The sequence below is a fragment of the Dipodomys spectabilis genome, unplaced genomic scaffold, assembly GCF_019054845.1.
Source record: "Dipodomys spectabilis isolate Male_0828 unplaced genomic scaffold, ASM1905484v1 ptg000234l, whole genome shotgun sequence".
In the NCBI taxonomy this organism is placed as follows: domain Eukaryota; kingdom Metazoa; phylum Chordata; class Mammalia; order Rodentia; family Heteromyidae; genus Dipodomys; species Dipodomys spectabilis.
In genome coordinates this window covers 7,868,011-7,886,596 of record NW_024870911.1, presented here as the reverse complement: position 1 = coordinate 7,886,596, position 18,586 = coordinate 7,868,011, and the positions used below count along the sequence as shown (strand labels likewise).

Below are 18,586 nucleotides of genomic sequence, written 5' to 3'. Positions count from 1 at the left end.
CAAGCATTAAAAGCATTTCTTGTCCTTTGCTCCCTCTCCCTTGTGATTGTCTTCTGTCCTTCCCAATCTTTTCTTTGCTGAAGAGAAGTCCTTTCTTAGGTTTGAGTGACCATCAGACACTCTGGCTCCCTCTTCAGATGCTGCCTGGACCTGAACACATTTTATCTTCCATCCCAAAAGTTTGCAGTTCTTTTGCTACATACCATGAAGTAGCCAGTACAGAGACACTGCCCACATCCTATGGAAAGGGAATGAAGGCTTGGCAGTGGGGAATGCTAACAGAGCAGACAAAAACTATTATTTTTGTCTCCTCTCTGAACATTTCCCTAAAATCTTCTTACATTTGTGTCCTGGTTGCTTTGTTGATCCCAAGTTAATCTTTCCAGCTCTAATATTTTATGATTGTGGAAGATGCATTAGCAAAATTGCAGAGCGCTGGATTCAAATCGCTGTGTTCTCTTCTCTTCTCCTCCCATAACCTCTCCTCCTCTTCCCTCTCAGCACCTTTAGTCCCTTCCCTTCTCCTTTCTTTCTTCTATTTTTTATATTTCGAAGCTCAACCAGGACTTTGACCAGGCTTGGCAAGCACTCTACTACTAAGCCCATCATATTCTTCCTAAGACCAAACTCCATCAAACAGTTACTTTGGGAGAAAAAATGCCTAACCTCATAGGTCAAATTATTTTGTTGACCTAATCATTTGAATCTAAAACTGTTCTAGAAAAGATTGCTTTGGTTTAATTATTTTATATATGGGCCTATTATTATATAGCTTTTACAAAAGGTTTCTGGCATACGTTGCTCTAGAAAAATAAAAATACTGACATTGTGAAGGACACTGATCTTTCAAATGAATGTGAAAAAGGCAAAAGGACAAAGTCATAGTTCTGGAAATAAATTCAGCAGCACTTCGCCAAATGTCATGCGGTCCATCAAAGTGTGAAGTGTCTGTGAGGGGATCACAGTCATCCGTCCAGGATGGCTTGTCCCAGCACTCTCAGTAATTAATGACATTTTAGTACTAATGAACTAAAGAACTGAAAACAAGCTTTTCGTTGGAGATAGCCACCGGGACAGTCTATTATATGCCATTTGCCCTGGGTAAACAACATCTGTAGGGTTGATGTTAAAGCAACCATGCTCTTCATGATAATGGCCTACAAGATTTTTCTCATTTATTAAAAGTTACTTCCATCCTCCCTTTGATGGTATGTATACTAAAAGCACTCACTTTTATCCTCTTCTTGGAGGATGGCAAAAATGGAAGAAACAGATGAATTGAAGACAGGACACTCTCTTCCAAAAAGCAGCAGTTTTATTCCTGGTGAGAATGGGTACAAGATAATACATACATACATACATATATATATATATTAACCACAGTTGCAAATATGAAAATATATTAAGCAAATACACAATTTAAACAGAAGGGCTAATGAAGTTCTTTGTTCAAGTGGACTTGATTACAAACAGAATAGTGTGGGTTGTTGCTACAGGGTGAAAAAATACAATTATGTACTATTATTTTAACCAGATTTGAGGAGAAGGAATAAATGACTTTAAAATATAAAAAGTGCTCTATTATAGAACATAATACATTTGGTCAAAGGATTTATTTACAGTATATGTTTATGCTTTACACTGATCAAGGAACAGTTGGAAGAATTTCATTGGACATCAGAGTTATTAAGACACTATCTCACACCCAAAGAATTAGTCCAGGAGCAATTTCCACTCAGAAAAGTACACATAGGATGTATATGAGTTACGATCTACAAAGTAGGAATGGAAAAGACATGAAAGCTTAATTCTGATCTTTGAATGTCACATGGGTGACAGGAGGTCAAATACTCTTCAATCAAGAGCAATGGTGCACTCTACCCTCTTGCTGGTGTGGCTGAGACCAGGAAACACATAAATACTAATGTAGACCCTTTTATTTGCCTGCAGCTAGATGCTATCCAACTCTGCTAAAGCCACCAAGACATTCTTTCTTTGCTTGGTAGGATGCTTGCTTACACACCAGGTATTAAAATACAACATCTCAAACCTAACTCAAATCTTGCTGTCAGGGAGAAGATTTGAGTCAGAAAACAGCCATAACTAATCCTTCTTATAACTATTCTAGGAGGGATACATTGCATTTGTCTGACATTATTCACAGTTTTGAATAACTTACTTTGGTGTCTTATATAAGATCATGTGCATTGGCATAGAAGCTATAAAAATAATCTTTGGTAAATCATTTAATGTATCTTTATTTCTGTTACGTAAAGCTCTATTTTAGGAACATTCACCAACAATTTCCTTATTTAATGAATGTATCTATAATCTTAACAAAATTACATGCATTTATTTCCATGGAGCCTCCCTACAAGTTAAGAGTATTCTTTTAGCTAGAAATATTTCCATTGCTAGAAGCATTTTTAGAACAGAACAGATTTTTGCTGCTATCATGGATGCATCAAACGTTACCCTGAATTTTAACAAGTATGGCCAAACATTTTTCTTAGGCAATATATTTTACAAGAATCTAAGGTGATGTGTCTGAAATGGAAAACTCAGTAAACAGTCACACTTGGTCAATTCAAAAATCAAATGAGTTGCTTCAATTGCTTAATCAACTAAGTATGTGTCCCAAATAGTCAGTGAATCCCCAATAAAAACAATACAGATTGATTATCCTTTGTCTGAAATGCCTAAGACCAGAGGTATTTTGGCTTTCTTTTTCTGGATTTGGAATATTTGCATATATATAATGAGATCTCTGGAGGATGAGACCCGTCTACACATGAGATTAATTTATATTTCCTAGACACCTCTTAAACATATGTGATGGTATTTTACACAGCATTTTTAGTGTGCTTGTGTTTTGATTCTGAATGTTTTGTAAGGTCAGGGATGGAGTTTTCCACTATGTTGTCATGTTGGTGCTCAAAATATCTTGGAGTCTGGAACATTTTGAATTCTAGAATTTTGGATCAAGGATACTCAAATCTGTATACCCTAATAAGAAATATATGTCACGATTTTCAAAGAACAGTCTGGACACACAGGCGAATGACATTTTGATTCCAGCACTCAGGAGTTTAGCTAAAGCAGGAACATTGTGAGTTCCAAGCTAGCCTGAGATACCTAGAAAAATCCTGTCTCAAGACATAATAACAATAACTATAAAGAAATAAATAAGATAAAGACATACGCCATTTTCTCTTCTCGATGCTGTGTGGTTCAATTCCTAGTTGCCCTTTGTTGCATCATTTTCCTTGCTTTCTGCTGTCATGGCTTAGTTTTCTATGGTAGGAAACATTCTTTGAATACCATTGATATGATTTTGAATCTCTAGTTAGAGATCCTCAGGGCATTTGGACAGATGTGGCATTTCCTGATTTGACCTCAGGAATGAGGTAGGGTTGAAAGTTTGCTCATTCTATGGAAAAGAAGATCACTAATTCTCTCTTGCTACTGTCTTCACTGATTAATTTCCTTTCATTCCCTTAATGAAATGGAACCCAGAAAGTCCTTGAGCTTCTGTCAGGTTTGATCTGATCATTGTGCTTGAAGGACAACTCTAGAGCATTGTAGAGCTTTCATATATAACATTAGGATTTCAAGATTCCGATCTCAAAGAATTCCTGTAGGGCTGAGTGAGAATTTAGTATATGGCAGCTACTTTTATTGTGAAGGGTAAGGAGAGAACTCGTGTGAAGTGTAACATGTGAGCCCTATTTTTGTATTGCTGGACATCTGCTGAATGGCTTCATATTATTTTCTCATGTCATTTGGGCTTTCTTCCAAGAGGTAACAACAAAATTAATTAAGGATCCTTCCAAATAAAACTGACCCCAAACTTCTACACTGTAGGCAGTTCAGTATTTAAAAATGAAGCCATGGTTATTTTCTATACAGGAGAAGCTCTGGCATTCTACCAGTGGGTATAAGGGAGTAAGGTCAGCAGAAGATAAAAATCACATTTACCTGGCAAAGTGAACATATTTAATACAGAGATAGGTCAAACAGTGGGACTTACAGACTTAAGAGATGGAAAGTTACTTAGGACAAATAAGTGCAAGCCCAGACTTGGATGGGAGTCTTTGAAAACTCTTGATTTAAGAGCTGAAACTCTGGCTGCTTTCCAGAGAAGATCAGAATGATAAGATGAAATTGATTTCATGAGAAGAGATTAAAGGAGTTAATTATAAGGAACTTGGATAAATAATTATTAAGATGCAAGACAGACTCACCCAAGATCTAATAGCTCAGAAACACTTTGAAGCCTTGATGATTAAAGTGTACCACACAGGTGTGCAGACAGGATGCCCAGCGAGACAGGAAATGGAGTGTTTACTGCAGCACAGCCACATGGGGCAATTAGACAGCAAAGCATCCCAACTGAGCTCAATGTCAAGGCAACCATTTACCTCCTTCTCCTAAATTTATTTTCTGATGCTGGGGGTGGGACCCAAGGCCTTGCGCATTCTACATAAGCACTCTGCCACTGAGCTACATTCCCAGTCTAGCCCTCTGTGAAACCTGAATAAACAGATCAACTGGGTTAGGTGTTTAGTCTTCTAGGGACACAGAAGGGGTAGCAAAAATATTTGTTGCTAAGGAGATTTCAATTAGGCGTAGAGTAGGAATCGCCCTTTCCTGGATTAGTTGAAAAGAATATACAGTTATGCCCTGTCCCGTTCAGTTCTCTAGTTGTGATTCCTCCTCTCATGCGCTGAGTATGTGGATGTTATTTACTAGGGGCAGAGGTGTAGGCAACCATCTCTGTTTTGGGTCAAATTCATTGCTTTCTCTTCTGAATCCATGTTTGTTAGTGAAGCAGTGTTCTCTCTTGCTGCTTAAGTGACTGCTAGACTAGTCTGGCTGGGTTATCTCATTCTCTCATCTACTGACTGAAAGCAGTCACTACAACCCTAACTTCATGATTGCCACACATGCGTTTTATGGGAATGAAAACATGCAGATGTCAGAACAGCGCCTAGTACATTGCAGGAACTTATAAACACTTTTCTGAATGACTGAAAAGCCGAAAATAAGTTTATTTTCCTAGGTATTAATGTGCTATGTGCTTTGCAGAAAGCAACATTAAGGTTTAAAATGATGTTTTGGTTTCCTCTTGCTTTTGTTTTGTTTTGTTGCTCTGTGGTGCTGATTTGAGATCAAGTCTTTGTGTGTACTAGGTCTGAGCTACATCCTTGAGATGCAACCTTCTTTAGTATAGGAAAAGTGATTTCTTACAGACACCACATCTCCTAAATCTCTGACCTCTTATTGTTTCCCTATAGTACTTCTGTCATGCTTACTCATGTTCCTTTTCATTCTACAAGATCTATTTCATTTTCTCATATAGAACCATCACCTCCAACTCTCATTCACAAAACCCTGGCCCAACAAAACTAAAAATACATATTCTTCTAGTTACTCTGCAATTCCTGCTTATAAGGTGTACTGCTACTCAATAAACTTCAAACAATTCCCAGAAAAACAACCCAGATTGGAATGTTTATTTGTACAATTATAAATAACAGTTTTAGGTATAATTAAGGACTTTGAATTATTAAGTTCCATTATACTCATTATATTATGGGAATCTATGGTATGGGGTAAAAAAATGTACTTTGAAGAGAGTTATATTCTTTCTGCAAATGAAGCTCTGAGGTCAATAAATGTGACCTCTCATTAAAGACAGAAATCTCCAGCTCATTATTTTAGGTAGCCACAAGGATTCCTTACAGATGTTTTTACAAAATTTCCTCAGGAAACCTCTTACAACCAACCTGATATACACAATGCCTATTTACTGTCTCATTAAATATTGCTTTAACCAAAATAAGGCACCACCACTGAAGATAAGCTTGGTAGGATACATGCAACTTTAAGTGAGTATTTGACATTTTGACTTCCCTGACTTTTAGGAAATTTTGTGCCAAGGACCACTGAGCTTTCATTTTTACTGCAATGCTTTCTGGTTCTCTCCACATGATATTTTAATGAAATGTGGGTATAATCTGCCACCACCATCTTCTTTTAAAGGAAAAAAAACCCCAAACAAATCAAGTATGACTTTTCTAGGAATGCAGACTATGGCAGTGAGACAAAGACCAGAGTGTTTATGCAAGCCAGACCACAGCACAGATGTGCTTCTACAGTGTGATGCAGCAAAGTGGTCTCTAAGCTCTAAGGACAGTGCTTTGTATGTTATTTTCCCTCTTCATCTTCCAGTAGGGACTTCCACTACAAGTTATCTGACCATAAGTCAATCACTTGGTTGTGAATCAAATTGGAAAAAAAGAGATTGAGCAACTCCTTTAGGCTCAGTGATTTAGCTCAGTTTGGATGTTGCCTAATTCCTTTTGTGTCTCCTAATCCTTTCCTTTGGTGGTAGGGATTGAACCCATGCAAGCATGCATTGAGGTATATCCGCAGGTCTAGTTCTTTTCTTAAGAAAATCAACAACAACTTATATTTATCTTAATAGAATCTGGCTCCTCTTTGGATCCCAATATTCAAGAGACAGCAGTACAGCAAAGCTAACCATAACACCCACTGTCTTTTGTTTGTCTTACCCTTTATTCTTTCCACAGGCTATCAAGACAGGTGAGAAACATGGCCCAAGGGATTCATTCTGCTGTGGCCATTTTGCCAGTTAGTCCTGTCATACAGGTTACATTAGCTTATGTAGAACAAGCCATGAGCACTTGAGTGTGGAAAAATCATATTATATAAAGCTTCATATTAAACATTATGAAAAATACATATTTACAGGAGAAACTACAAAATACAACTATGTACAATAATATCTGTTACCTTTAAATTACATAAATTCTCTTAACATTCTCCAGCTTAATAAATTATACATAGTATCAACAGAAATAGCTGGCATCTCTGCAAGATATGAAGCAACTTTTCTTCAGAAATCACACAGGGAAAGTTTTTTCTTTCTTTCTTTCTTTTTTATCCAGGAGATCTCTGAGTACATTCTTAATGCCTTGAATAGACAGCATCTGAAAGGAAGGACAATGTAATCAGAGATTTCAGCAGAGTGTATCACAATTGTTCTGTTTGTAAACACTTCAAATGGGAGAGACTACAGAAATGACTAAAGCTCATATGGCACAGAATGACAACCTCTCTATGGGACTATCATTCCATTTAGAACATAGATTATTGTACCTGGAGGGGACCATTGATGTCTATCTGTCCCACAGGCCCAGAGAGACAGGGTAATGAACTCAAAGTTGTACAGCTTGTTAATGTTGTCCTAGAGCTAGGTTCTGAATCCGTGCCTTTAGGATAGTGGTTATTTTCCTTACCTCATTGTTAGTTTCTTTCAGACATGCCCATAATTACTCTAAAAAAGACTCTAAAATCAAGTCAAAACAAGACAAAGGAAACTCTAAGATTCCCCTGAGTTCCTTCTATTCTGTAGCTTCTTAAAGATCTTACATGGAAAAAAAACCCTTAATTTACTATACAGACAAATTAGGGAGTAATTATTTAAAGTACAAAAGGATTATCTGATTTATACAAGACTCCTCTAAATAGTAGCGCCTTATTTGTGCTTTGTAGATTAGTGTATGGTTAAGGGGTGGGTATAGATGATACAGAAAACCAAATAAAATGTTCTGAGATCACTTAGGGATGGATAAGATAGATATGAAGTATTTGTTAAAGGAAAATATTATCTGATTTATGGATAGATATCAGTCCTCATGGCAAGAAACTGAGGACTCTGGTAGGCAGTAATAGAAAGCTAAAATGAGGCTCCTTCTCATTGGCAACAGGCATATGTAAGAAGTCTTTTATTTTCTCTTTTTCTTTATTTTTTGGCAGTGCTGGGGTTTGAGTTCAAAGCCTCATGTTTGCTAAGCATGTGCTCTACCACATTTCTATGCCCATGTCTCATTTTACTTTTAGTTTATTTTCCAGACAGAGTCTTGTTTTGCCTGGGCTAGTCTTAAACCACAATTCTTCTACACTTCTCATGTAGCTGGGAGCACAGGTTGTGTTTCACCATACAGGACTTATTTGTTGAGATGGGAATCTTGCTAACTTTTTGTACGGGATAGACTTGAGCTTCTGTCCTTCTTATCTCTGCTTCCCAAGTAGCTGGGATTACAATAGTGCACCACCATGCACTTAGGCCCATAACTTAGGTCTCATTGATAGCCCAGAGTAGGAAAGAAGCATGAGATTCCTTTCTTGTCAATTAATTATATGAACAGTATCTTTTTAGTCATTGAAAACAAAATTGCTGATATACTGCATGTAACTATAGCTCAGTTATGGGATCCTCTTCGCCAACTCTGCTCTCCTCTCTCTTGCCACTTTTTTGGACCTTTTGTGTAGAAGAAGTGGTTGATGAGGTTTAGAAGATCTTTAAGATATTAATTGTTTAAGTTATTAATGGCTTCCAGATGGATGATATATAGATATGGATGATGGATAGATATGGATGATATATACAGCTATCAATAGCTATATCAATGGACCATATGTTCATTGCTGATACCAGGGCTTGAGCTCTTTCTTGGCTTTGTTACTTGCCTGTGCTCTACTCCTTGAACTACACCTCCTGCTTTGCTTTTTTTTTTTTTTTGCCAGATCCTGGAGCTTGAACTCAGGGCCTGGGCCTGGATGCTGTCTTGGAGCCTCTTTATGCTAAAGGCTAGTGCTCTACCACTTGAGCCATAGCAACACTTCTGGCCTTTTCTGAATATTTTATTGGAGATAAGAGTCTCCTGGGAAGTAGAGCCGTGACTCACAATGGTAGGGCACTAGCCTTGAGCAAAAGAGCTCAGAGACAGCACCCAGGCCCTGAGTTCAAGCCTCATGACCACCACTGCCACCAACAAAACCAAGTCTCATAGACTTTTCTGACAGGGCTGGCTTGGCATGAGCCACCAGTGCCAAGCTCAACCCTGCTTTTTTGGGAGGTATGGAATCACATGGATATTTCTGCCTGGGCTGGCTTTGAACTACAGTCTTGCAGATTATCAGCCTCCTGGGCAGGCAGCTAAGATTACAAGCATGAGCTACCAGTGTCCATCAGATTGACCATATTTTTGAAGAATTAATTCAAATATTAGTGAAGTCACATCTTACCTCTGTGATACTCCGGATTCACATTTTCATAGATTGGAAAAAGAGGGTTTTCTTGTTCATTTCGTAGCTTCCTTGCTCTGAGGACATCCCTTACACACTGATGCAGGTATACGTACTGACACTGTGGAAGAGCAGAAAAAACATCAGAGGAAGGCTTGCCTAAGAAAGAGGAGGCACTGTCACAAAATATTGACCATGGTGGAATTCTGCATAGTTAGCACATTTTTTTGAGCCTCACTTCACTAATGGTCTCTGGTATTTAAAAGAGTGACTGCTCTTTATACCACTGCACAGAGAAAAATAGTAATGGGAAAAGAGTTGTTTGTTCATTCCTTTTCCTGAAGCCTGTCTGCACTATATGGACTGTGAGTGCCTCGAACTGTCTGGTATGTAGGAAATCCTTCAAAAACGAAATGGATGAATAGCAAACACTGTGCAATGTACTTTGTAGAAAACTGCCTCATCTCATGATTTCAGCATGCTTGTGAGATGGATGTAATTGTCAGCATCAGCTGAGACTTGGAAGTTTATTACCTTCTTCAGGATGACCCAGCTTAAAAAAAAAGTGATTTGATCAAGGAGGTAAGACCTCAAAGTTCATGTATTTACAGCATCAATTTTCTTATGAGAAGATCATATCCCTGTACATTCTTTCACATTCTTCTTCTTTTGTGAATATGGTGAAAAAAACAACAAGCCTCATTGGCAATTGAGTATAAGGCCAGTATATGTCCTATGTATTTTTCTCAGCATCTGAGTCTGACCTGTGGAAGAATCTCATAGACCATGGCTGACTGCAGAGAACTTAAAGGACTATATAGTGAAGACAAACCTACATGCCAGCTATTTGGGAATGAACTACTATAGAAACATGAACACATATAGGGTATCCATGCTTTGTTGACCAGAAAGACACCACAAAGACCACATAAAGCACTGACAGCAGTGTCCTAGCCAGGCAGCAAAGAGGTCTGTGTATTCTCAGAGCTTAGCCTTGGCTCCCCTTAAGGATACTGTAATGTCAGACCCCAAGGTATAGGGAACTTGGGAGTGGGTTTCAACTGGTTGCTTGCATTTTTCTCTACTGCCCTTTTTCTTTTCTCCCAGTTTCTTCAAGTGAGCATGTAGCATATTAGATATCAGTTGTTCTTTTTCTTTTTCTTTTCTTTTCTGGTTTTTTTTTTTTTTTTTTTTTTTTTGGCAGTTGTGGGGCCTGAACTTTGGGTCTGGGCGCTGTCCCTCAGCTCTTCAGCTCAAGGCTAGCACCCTACCACTTGAGCCACAGCACCACTTCCAGCTTTTTCTGCTTATGTTGTGCTGAGGAATTGAACCCAGGACCTCATGCATGCAAGGCAAGCACACTACCACTGAGCCACCTTCCCAGTCCCTCAGTTGTTCTTAAAAACTTACTACATGAGTTACATTCTTTGAGTTCAGGAAGAACTTTTTCTCAGTACCAGATGAAAGAGGCCAGGCTATCAGTAAGCCTCTGTCTGGCTTCCACTGAATTATGAGGCTTTTCAGGATCCCTGTTTTCCTGTTTATAAAACAAGGAGCTATACTCTCTGTCCATTTGAGGGTATAAGACTGAGAACTGATGCTAGTTAGATATGGAAATATATTTTGGGACCTTATGGTTAGGGCAATCAATATCATCAGCTTTACATTATTTTATAGGTTTTAGCTACAAAGTAAACTAAAAGATCTTCCATTCCCGACAATATTTTTTTTCCAAAGTGCACCCTCACTAGGAAGTTGGCCTGCTCATCTACCCCTGAGACTTAACAAGGTAGGTTGGGAATTACCAGTTTCTTGGGGGATTATAAATGAATCATAGTGAAGCTCATACTAATCCTTGTAACTATTTTTTAATATTTTTCTCACATACCCTGACCTTACGTTCTGAGAATTTTATGCCACATTGACCTTAAAAACTTGGGCAACAATGAGATGTACAAGTCATTATGTCGAAAAACAAACTTTACAACTTTGGTGGGGGGGGGGTGGGGAGGATCGGGTAGTGGGGGTATGGGAAGGAATAGGAAGGGGAAACAAAGGAGGAGGCAAAAATACTTGATAAAAAATGTACTCATTATCTTGCCCATGTAATTGTAACCCCTCTGTATGGTATTTTCACAATAAAAAATACTATAAACAAACAAACAAAAAAAACTTGGGGACAGTAAGTACTATTCTTTTTGTTGTTGTTTCTTGAGACTGGTTCTTGCTAGGCAGCCCACATGGGCTCTGGGCTGATTTTGAATTCATGATCCTCCTGTGTCTTCCTTCTTAGTAATGGGATTACAGGTGTGAACCACCATGCCTCAACAGGGCTCCTAATAGAGTACTGTTCTGAAAATAGTTGTTAGTATACAGCAGTCTTTTTCCTATCTTAAAAATGACCTACCCAAATCAAAGACTAAACCTTTGCTGCTTCCTAATATCCAAAGCATAATTCCTATTCTTAATTCTACTGGGATATTAAATAACTTTAGAACCTGACATATAAACTGTGAAGGAACTCTCTCTATATATATCATGGTTTATTAATATACTCTTTAACAATGATCCACCATGGGCTTTGAAACTAGTTTTTTATATCCATTAATTTGTCTTAAATATAAATTCTTTCCCCAGTAGAATGGCCCTTTGAAATTGATTAATGCTAAAACCATTAGATTGGCAATGTGCTTCTCACTTTATTTTTAACAAAAAGTAGAATAAAGACCTACTCAAATCATAAAAGATTATTTGTCTGCTACTAACTGATGAAGCCTTGGCTTGGTTTTGATATACTTAACTTCATTTAATTTCACCAATATCTACAGTACTAGCTCGCGTACATAGGTATAAATGTAGCCTTTCATGGTCACTAAGTGCATGGTTTAGCAGAGGCAGGATTGTAAATGAATGCTTGGAAGATGATAAACATAAAGTAGAACTGTGCATGAAGATTGATACCAAAAGAAAAGACTTACTTTGAGGGAAGAAAAGGTAATATTTTTAAGAATTGGAGTAAAATGGGGCATTCCAAGTGATAGAAATAACATGAAAGTGCACAAATGTTCTGGAAAGTGTGAGAAGTGGGGTGTAGTTAAGAATGTAGATTGTGTGGGTCATGGAAACCTCCCGGATACTCTCCCCAGTAGATCCCCAGATCCTTAGTCCTGTGACCTTCCTGTGTTTCTTTCTCAGAAGTTGATGTGATTGACAGACTGTGACCCTCGTTTATTGTTCTTCAGTGTCTCAGAGTCATGCTGCAAATTTGCCCCAAGGCGGGTTTGCAAATCCCCTGTCTAATGCCTCTTTGTTTCTAAATCCTTTTTTTGATATATTCATCAAAAATAGAGATGACTTGAGTTTCTTTGTATCCCAAATTCCCAAGATAGAAGAAGGTTGAGGTCAACTGTCACTATAGACCTAGAAAAAGAATAGGAGAGATCAAGACGTCCTTTTTCTTTGCTGTCCATCACCGTTGGAGTTTGGCTGTGAATGACACTCATCTGTACCTTCTTCTATTAGCAAAGGAGTCAGGACAGCTCTGTGGCCAGGAGTTCTGAGACTGGAAAAAAATGCCCAACTGTGGTAAACTAATAAAGCCAGACAGATAATGTTGGACATTGTTGGAGTGTTTGATGAAGAGAAAAGAGAGAGGGAAAATGTCTATCTTGCTGTAATGTTTATTTCATCATGATGATTTTAAAAAAAGCAAAGTTCATTCTGGACCAGGGAGGGAAATAGCAGATTCCCAAACAGTTAGTTTGAGCAGTTATGAAGCAGTAGAAGTAAGTTGGACCAGGTTATGAAGAGGCTGTACATGAAAATGAAAATTTGAACTTTATTTGACAAGCAATGGGAAAGTACCAGAATTTTTGCTTGTTTGGCTCGTTTTGTGTTTGAGATAGAGTCTTGCTGTATAGTTCAGTCTGTTCTTGAACTTGCAATCCTCCTGCTTCAGCCTCTCAGATGCTGGGACTTCACGTATCCTCACCACACTAGGATTTTTTTCTAGGAGCTGAAAGCAGGCGACCCAATAGGAGGCCACCCCAATGAGTCCATGAAAAATAAAATGGGGTTGAGCAAGAGCAGTGGCAGTGAAGTAGAGGAACTAGAACTAAGAGAAAGCTGTTGGGTAGAATTGACAGGACTTCCTGACTGCCTGGATGTGGAAACAAGTCAGCTCTCCTTGGCTTGCACAGACACATGGATGACAACATTCCCAATGGAAATCAGAAGATGCAAATGTCGTGTGTGTGTGTGTGTGTGTGTGTGTGTGTGTGTGTGTGTGTGTACACTTAAAGAAACAATGAATTAGGGAGTTAGGTGTACAGCATTTTGAGTTGGAAAAGCCTGTGACACTTGGTGGACATGTTTGGTAAATATGTAAGTATTTAAATGCTGAGAATTGGATCTGGGAAAGAGGGGCATGTATATTGGTCTTTGAAAACATGGGGTGGGGTTAAGACATCACATGAAAAATGAAAAATGAAAGAAGTAAAGTCTGTCATTGGAGTATAGAACCGTGGGGAAGGCAGGCTGGGAAATAAGCCGTCAATCTTCAAAGAGGTAGAGGAGAAGAGAACAGGGAGAAGAAAGAGTCATTTCTAAGGAGGAAGAAGAGGAGCAGGAGATTTGGCATATTGCATTGTATTTGCTCTGAAAGCAAGCCAGTGATATTCAAAAAGCCCCAGCATTTTGGAAGGGTATAGAGAAGTGATACATGGCCCAGTCTCTAACGGTAACTAGGGAGTCTTAACACACACCCATGCACGCACACGCCCGCTCGCGCACGTGCTCACACACACACACACACACACACACACACACACTATTTACAATGTGGTCTACCCTCTTTGTCTCCCATATTACAAATTATTTGTGGTCTGAGTCTATGGAAATGACAATAAACTAATAATAAAGTTTCCATGCTGACCTTTTGGCAACATAATTAGGGTCTTTTTAATAGACTAAAGAATTAATACAGAGAAAGAAAGCAAGTTCGTAGCCTCTAGGAACTCATCATCTTCTAAAGAAAGATGGATAGGAGTTACGATATGGAGAGATAAAATCCCACTGCACAAATGAAACAGCAGCTGGACAGTGATCATCCATGGCTGCTAAAGCCATTAAGTGAAAGGTTAATGGGAACCTGAGAATGAGTGGTTCTGGTTAATGCACCCTGTGCTTTCTGTTAATTTAGTCTGTACAGACAGAGAAGCACAGACACGATGATCTGTCCCCCAGGGTGATGTAATGGGGTACTTAGAACTACCTTCCAGTCAGGACCATAATTCCCCTACCTCTGCCTCCTGTGTAACTTGAATGTATAGATGTGTACATCACCATTCTGGGCTTGCTTTTGAGATAGGATCTCACTGGATTTTTGCCTAGTTGGCCTCAAACGAAGACCCTCCTTTCTTGGCCCCCTGAGTAACTTGGATTACAGGTTTATGCCACCATGCCCAGCTATGTAAAGCAATTTTTTAAATACGGTTTTATGCAGTTACTCAGGCAATAACTTAGGAAAACCCATGACTAAGAGAACCTGAGGATTTGGAAGATGTTTATGCAGGAGAGAGGCATGCTTGCCACATGTGGAGGATACAGATCAGAACCTGAGGCAGCGAGGAAGTGGGCTTAGTACTCAAGGAGAGGATTTCCTAGTGCAGATTAGAACAGGCTCTAAGTCAACATAACCACTTCACAGATACAGATTTTCTATAAGCCCCTTTAGCTTCTGAACTTCACTTTTCTGATTAGAAATGAAATGTAATACCTTTCCTACTTGGTTACTATAAAATTTTAATGGGATAACATGTTCATCAATTATCAAAAATGTCAAGAGGGCTGTACAAATAGAAACATTTAGCTATCATGATTGACATACGGCCCCTGGTATCTCTAGAGATGGGGGTACAGACAGAGGGGGTCAAGGTCAGGACTGAGAACAGATTGGAATCTTCCCATTAATAATTTGCAATTCTTATGAAACAAGCAGCTTGGCCATTTCCATATATATATATATAAATATATATATAATGCATTTGATCAAAAATTTATTTTTCTTCCTACCAATCTAAATTAATTTTCTTCTAAGCTGAGTAACTAGTTCAGTAAGGATAAGGCCATACATCATCTTCAAGGTCACTGAAATGTGTTTCAAAATAATGAGTCTTACAAAATGTCTCTAAGCAGTCCTTTCTTTCTCTTCCTAAGGGCCAGAGTTATCTCCCCCTGTCAGATTAGAGACCTGGACATATTTTGGGGTGGGAAGGAAAAGGGTAAACTGAGCCTTTCAGTTTGTAATTCTTACCTCGGTCTGAACCATGTGAACTCTGTGAAGTCTTAGGTCATGTACTGCTCCATAAATGTCCACAGAGTCTTTGGAGTCTAATTGCTGGAGGATTCGATCCAGTGCAATAAAGGTTCCAGTTCTGCCTACACCGGCACTACAAGAGATGGTAGAGGAAGATTCAGTCTTTTCATTAAATTTGCCTCTCAACATTACGGCAATACTGTGATACAATCTTTTTTCTCCTAAGATGTGGGAGAATATAGGAATGTTTCTTTCTCTCAATGTGTTCTCTCTCCTACAGAAATATAACCTAGAACTCCCTGTGGTCCATTTCCCTCTATCCTTCTTCTCATCTTTCACCTCATCAAAGATAAGGACTGCTCTGTATTTGGTATAAATCTTGTCTATGCATGTTTTCATCTTGTTCTACATATATGAACAGAGTATTCATTTTATGTGTCACATGGATGTACTAAAATGCTAACGTGTTTTATGCATCTCTTTGCCAACTTTTCCACTCAATTTGGGTTTTGAGATTTATCTGTATTATTACATGTAGATCTAATTTCTACGTTATTATTGTAGTTTTTGGTGTGTTTGTGTATGTGTTAGTAGTGAGTACAAAGCAGGATATGAACACTTTTCTAGGACTGTCAGATTGCTCTCCAAGGTGATTATAATCTGGGGATTTTTTTAGGTGCTGTGGAAGTTGCTGACATCAAGATGAAATTATTCTTATCCAACCCAGACAGAATTAGAGTTGGTTAGCTAGGAAAGGGCAGAACTCATACCTACCTGCCTGCTTGCTCAAGGAGTTTCTAAAGTCCCTCCAAGAAATTCCTTCTCATTCTACAATATCCAATGCTTTGCAAGCTTGTATCGGTGCACAGATTTCTATAGCAAAACTTATCCTTAAGACTGTGTAGGACTATAATTCAGATAAGATAGCTTCTGCCCAGCAATGGAACTCACAAGGCACTGCCACTAATTCCTAACCAATAGGAGTTCAGACTAGTAAAATCTGTGTCATAAAGAATATTTAAATTTCTCTCTTTTTGTCTTAGCAACTTGCCCTAGCCTTAACCTCTTTGAAGATACCCATTGTGTCTACCATGACACACATATTTCCACTGCAATGTTCTGCTATTCCCAAATATTCTGTATAGAATCTCTAGTTGTTATTTAGGTTGCCGATGTCCACATTTATAAGATAAAAAAGAACAATTCTCCAGTACTCCTGGACGAAAATGGCTGTGATTCTTCAGAAAGCTCTTAAGTGTCTCACATTCCCACTAAAAGCATCAGGGTTCCAGTGACATATAAAAGCAGGCCTCCTAGGGTGTCAGGCTGATTGGGAGAAAATTAGCACACTTGACATTTCTCTTACTGTAGCAATTCTCTGCTCTTTATTTATTAGTGCCATTCAGTTAGTGCTATCAAAGTGTTGCTGCAAACATTAATTAGCTAAACATCAGGCTCCCCAGAGAGAAAAACATGGCTTGTTAGGTTGATTTTATGGACAGACAGTCTGAGACAAAAAAGTCAAGAAAGAACAGACATTTAAGAGCAAAACTGGGTGTTACAGATGGAAAGTGCTATGCTGTGGTCTTCACGTTTGTGTCACGGTGAAATTTCATACTCCATTCAGCAGTTTTAGTTGTTGCAGCCTTTAGGAAGTGATTAAATCAGGAGAACTCTACTCTTAAAGATGTGATTAGTGCCTTATAAAAGCAAAGAGGAGCAGAGAAGGGTGGTGAGCTTTCAAAAGACATTGAATCTATTAGTCCCTTGAGCCTGGACTTCCCAGCCTCCAAAACGATCAGAAACAAATTTCTACTGTGTATAAATTAGTCCATGGTAATTTTTATAGCAGGACCAAGGGACAAAGAAATACTACTAGTTGGGTAGTGGTGGCTTGTAATGCTAGTTATTCAGGAGGCTGAGATCCAGAGGATCATGGTTCAAAGCCAGCCAGGGAAGAAAAGTCACCAAAGGTCTATCTCTAAAATACCCAGTAAGAAGTAGGGCTGGAAGCAAGGCTCAAGTGACAGAGTGCCAGTTGAGCAAGCAAGATGAGCTAGTACAAGTCCCTGAGTTAAACACTTGTATTGGCTAAACAAAGCAAAATTCATGTTACTAGACCTTGATGGAAATAGAACAGGGATGTGAAGGTTATAGAGGGCTTAAAAAGATAGAAGAGAAAGAGAGACAAAGTATGGTAGTTGGGGAGAACGGCAGGAGGTGAGCTTGAGCAGTCACCATACCGGCTAAGTGACAGAAGTTGTTGATAAACTGGATTGAAGGTTAAATGGACTCCTTATGAAAGACACAGAAGTCACTGAAGGATTTTTTTTTTTGTATAGTAGGAAAATAACACGAGGGTGAGAGAACAAGATCTTGGGAGAGAAGTGGGAGTAAAGAAAATGAAAGTCAATAAGGGAGAGCAAGGTTAGGGAGCATAAGGAAGAACATAAAATCTTCCAGGAGCTAAAGCAGCCTTATTGTCCCAAAGTAATCGTTCACTGGCCACATTCCTCATACTTCCACCTTGTTTTTCCAGATTCCTCTCACGTATGTTTTATTATTGTCTCTTAGGGTGCTGCATACCTGCAGTGTACCACAGTGGGCCCGGGACCTGGGGTTCTGTTGATGAAGTCTCGGACAGTTCTCACAAACTGGATCAGGGACTGGGTGGTCTCTGGGACTCCATGGTCTGGCCACACCGTATAGTGAAAGTGACGGATGAGTCTGTGGACATCTAGCTGTTCCTCCTGGAAGAGTAGAGAGCAGGATAAGAAGAAGCACAACCTAAGGCAGACTCCAATTTGACAACTCTGCCACTCAGAGAAGTTTCTATAAGCCAAAACTCCTGAAAACGAAGCAGTCCACCTAGGATTCACAAATTTCCGTTCACCATTTCAGGTCCTTAATGGAAGTCAAGCAAACTAACATACACTGCATATCTTAAACTCCCTGATGGTCCACTCAGGCAGCACCGACTCTGACAGCATCTGCAGGATGAGGTCTCCGTAGTAGAGGGAATCTTGATCTGGGGGCCAGTAGTGATCACATTTTACCTAGGAGAGTGCAGAGAGGAAAAAAGTCAGCCTGGAAACAGGACTTGCCTATTTGAATTCCTTCCCAAGGGAGGAATCCAGGCTTAGCTGCTAAAAC

General features: G+C 39.0%; 1 protein-coding gene across 2 annotated transcripts in view; it reads right to left on the bottom strand.

The window, feature by feature from the left end:
• Nucleotides 1-1,373: 1,373 nt before the first annotated feature.
• Ptprb (protein tyrosine phosphatase receptor type B) overlaps nucleotides 1,374-18,586 on the bottom strand; it is a 109,061-nt gene continuing 91,848 nt past the window's right edge. For both annotated transcript variants that reach the window (XM_042699172.1, XM_042699173.1), the window contains 5 exons: nucleotides 18,367-18,489; nucleotides 18,020-18,183; nucleotides 15,431-15,566; nucleotides 9,118-9,238; nucleotides 1,374-7,016 (listed from right to left, as the gene is read on the bottom strand). In XM_042699172.1, coding sequence (XP_042555106.1) covers nucleotides 6,994-7,016; nucleotides 9,118-9,238; nucleotides 15,431-15,566; nucleotides 18,020-18,183; nucleotides 18,367-18,489 — 567 coding nt within the window. In that variant the 3' untranslated portion in view covers nucleotides 1,374-6,993. The remainder of the gene's footprint in view (nucleotides 7,017-9,117; nucleotides 9,239-15,430; nucleotides 15,567-18,019; nucleotides 18,184-18,366; nucleotides 18,490-18,586) is intronic.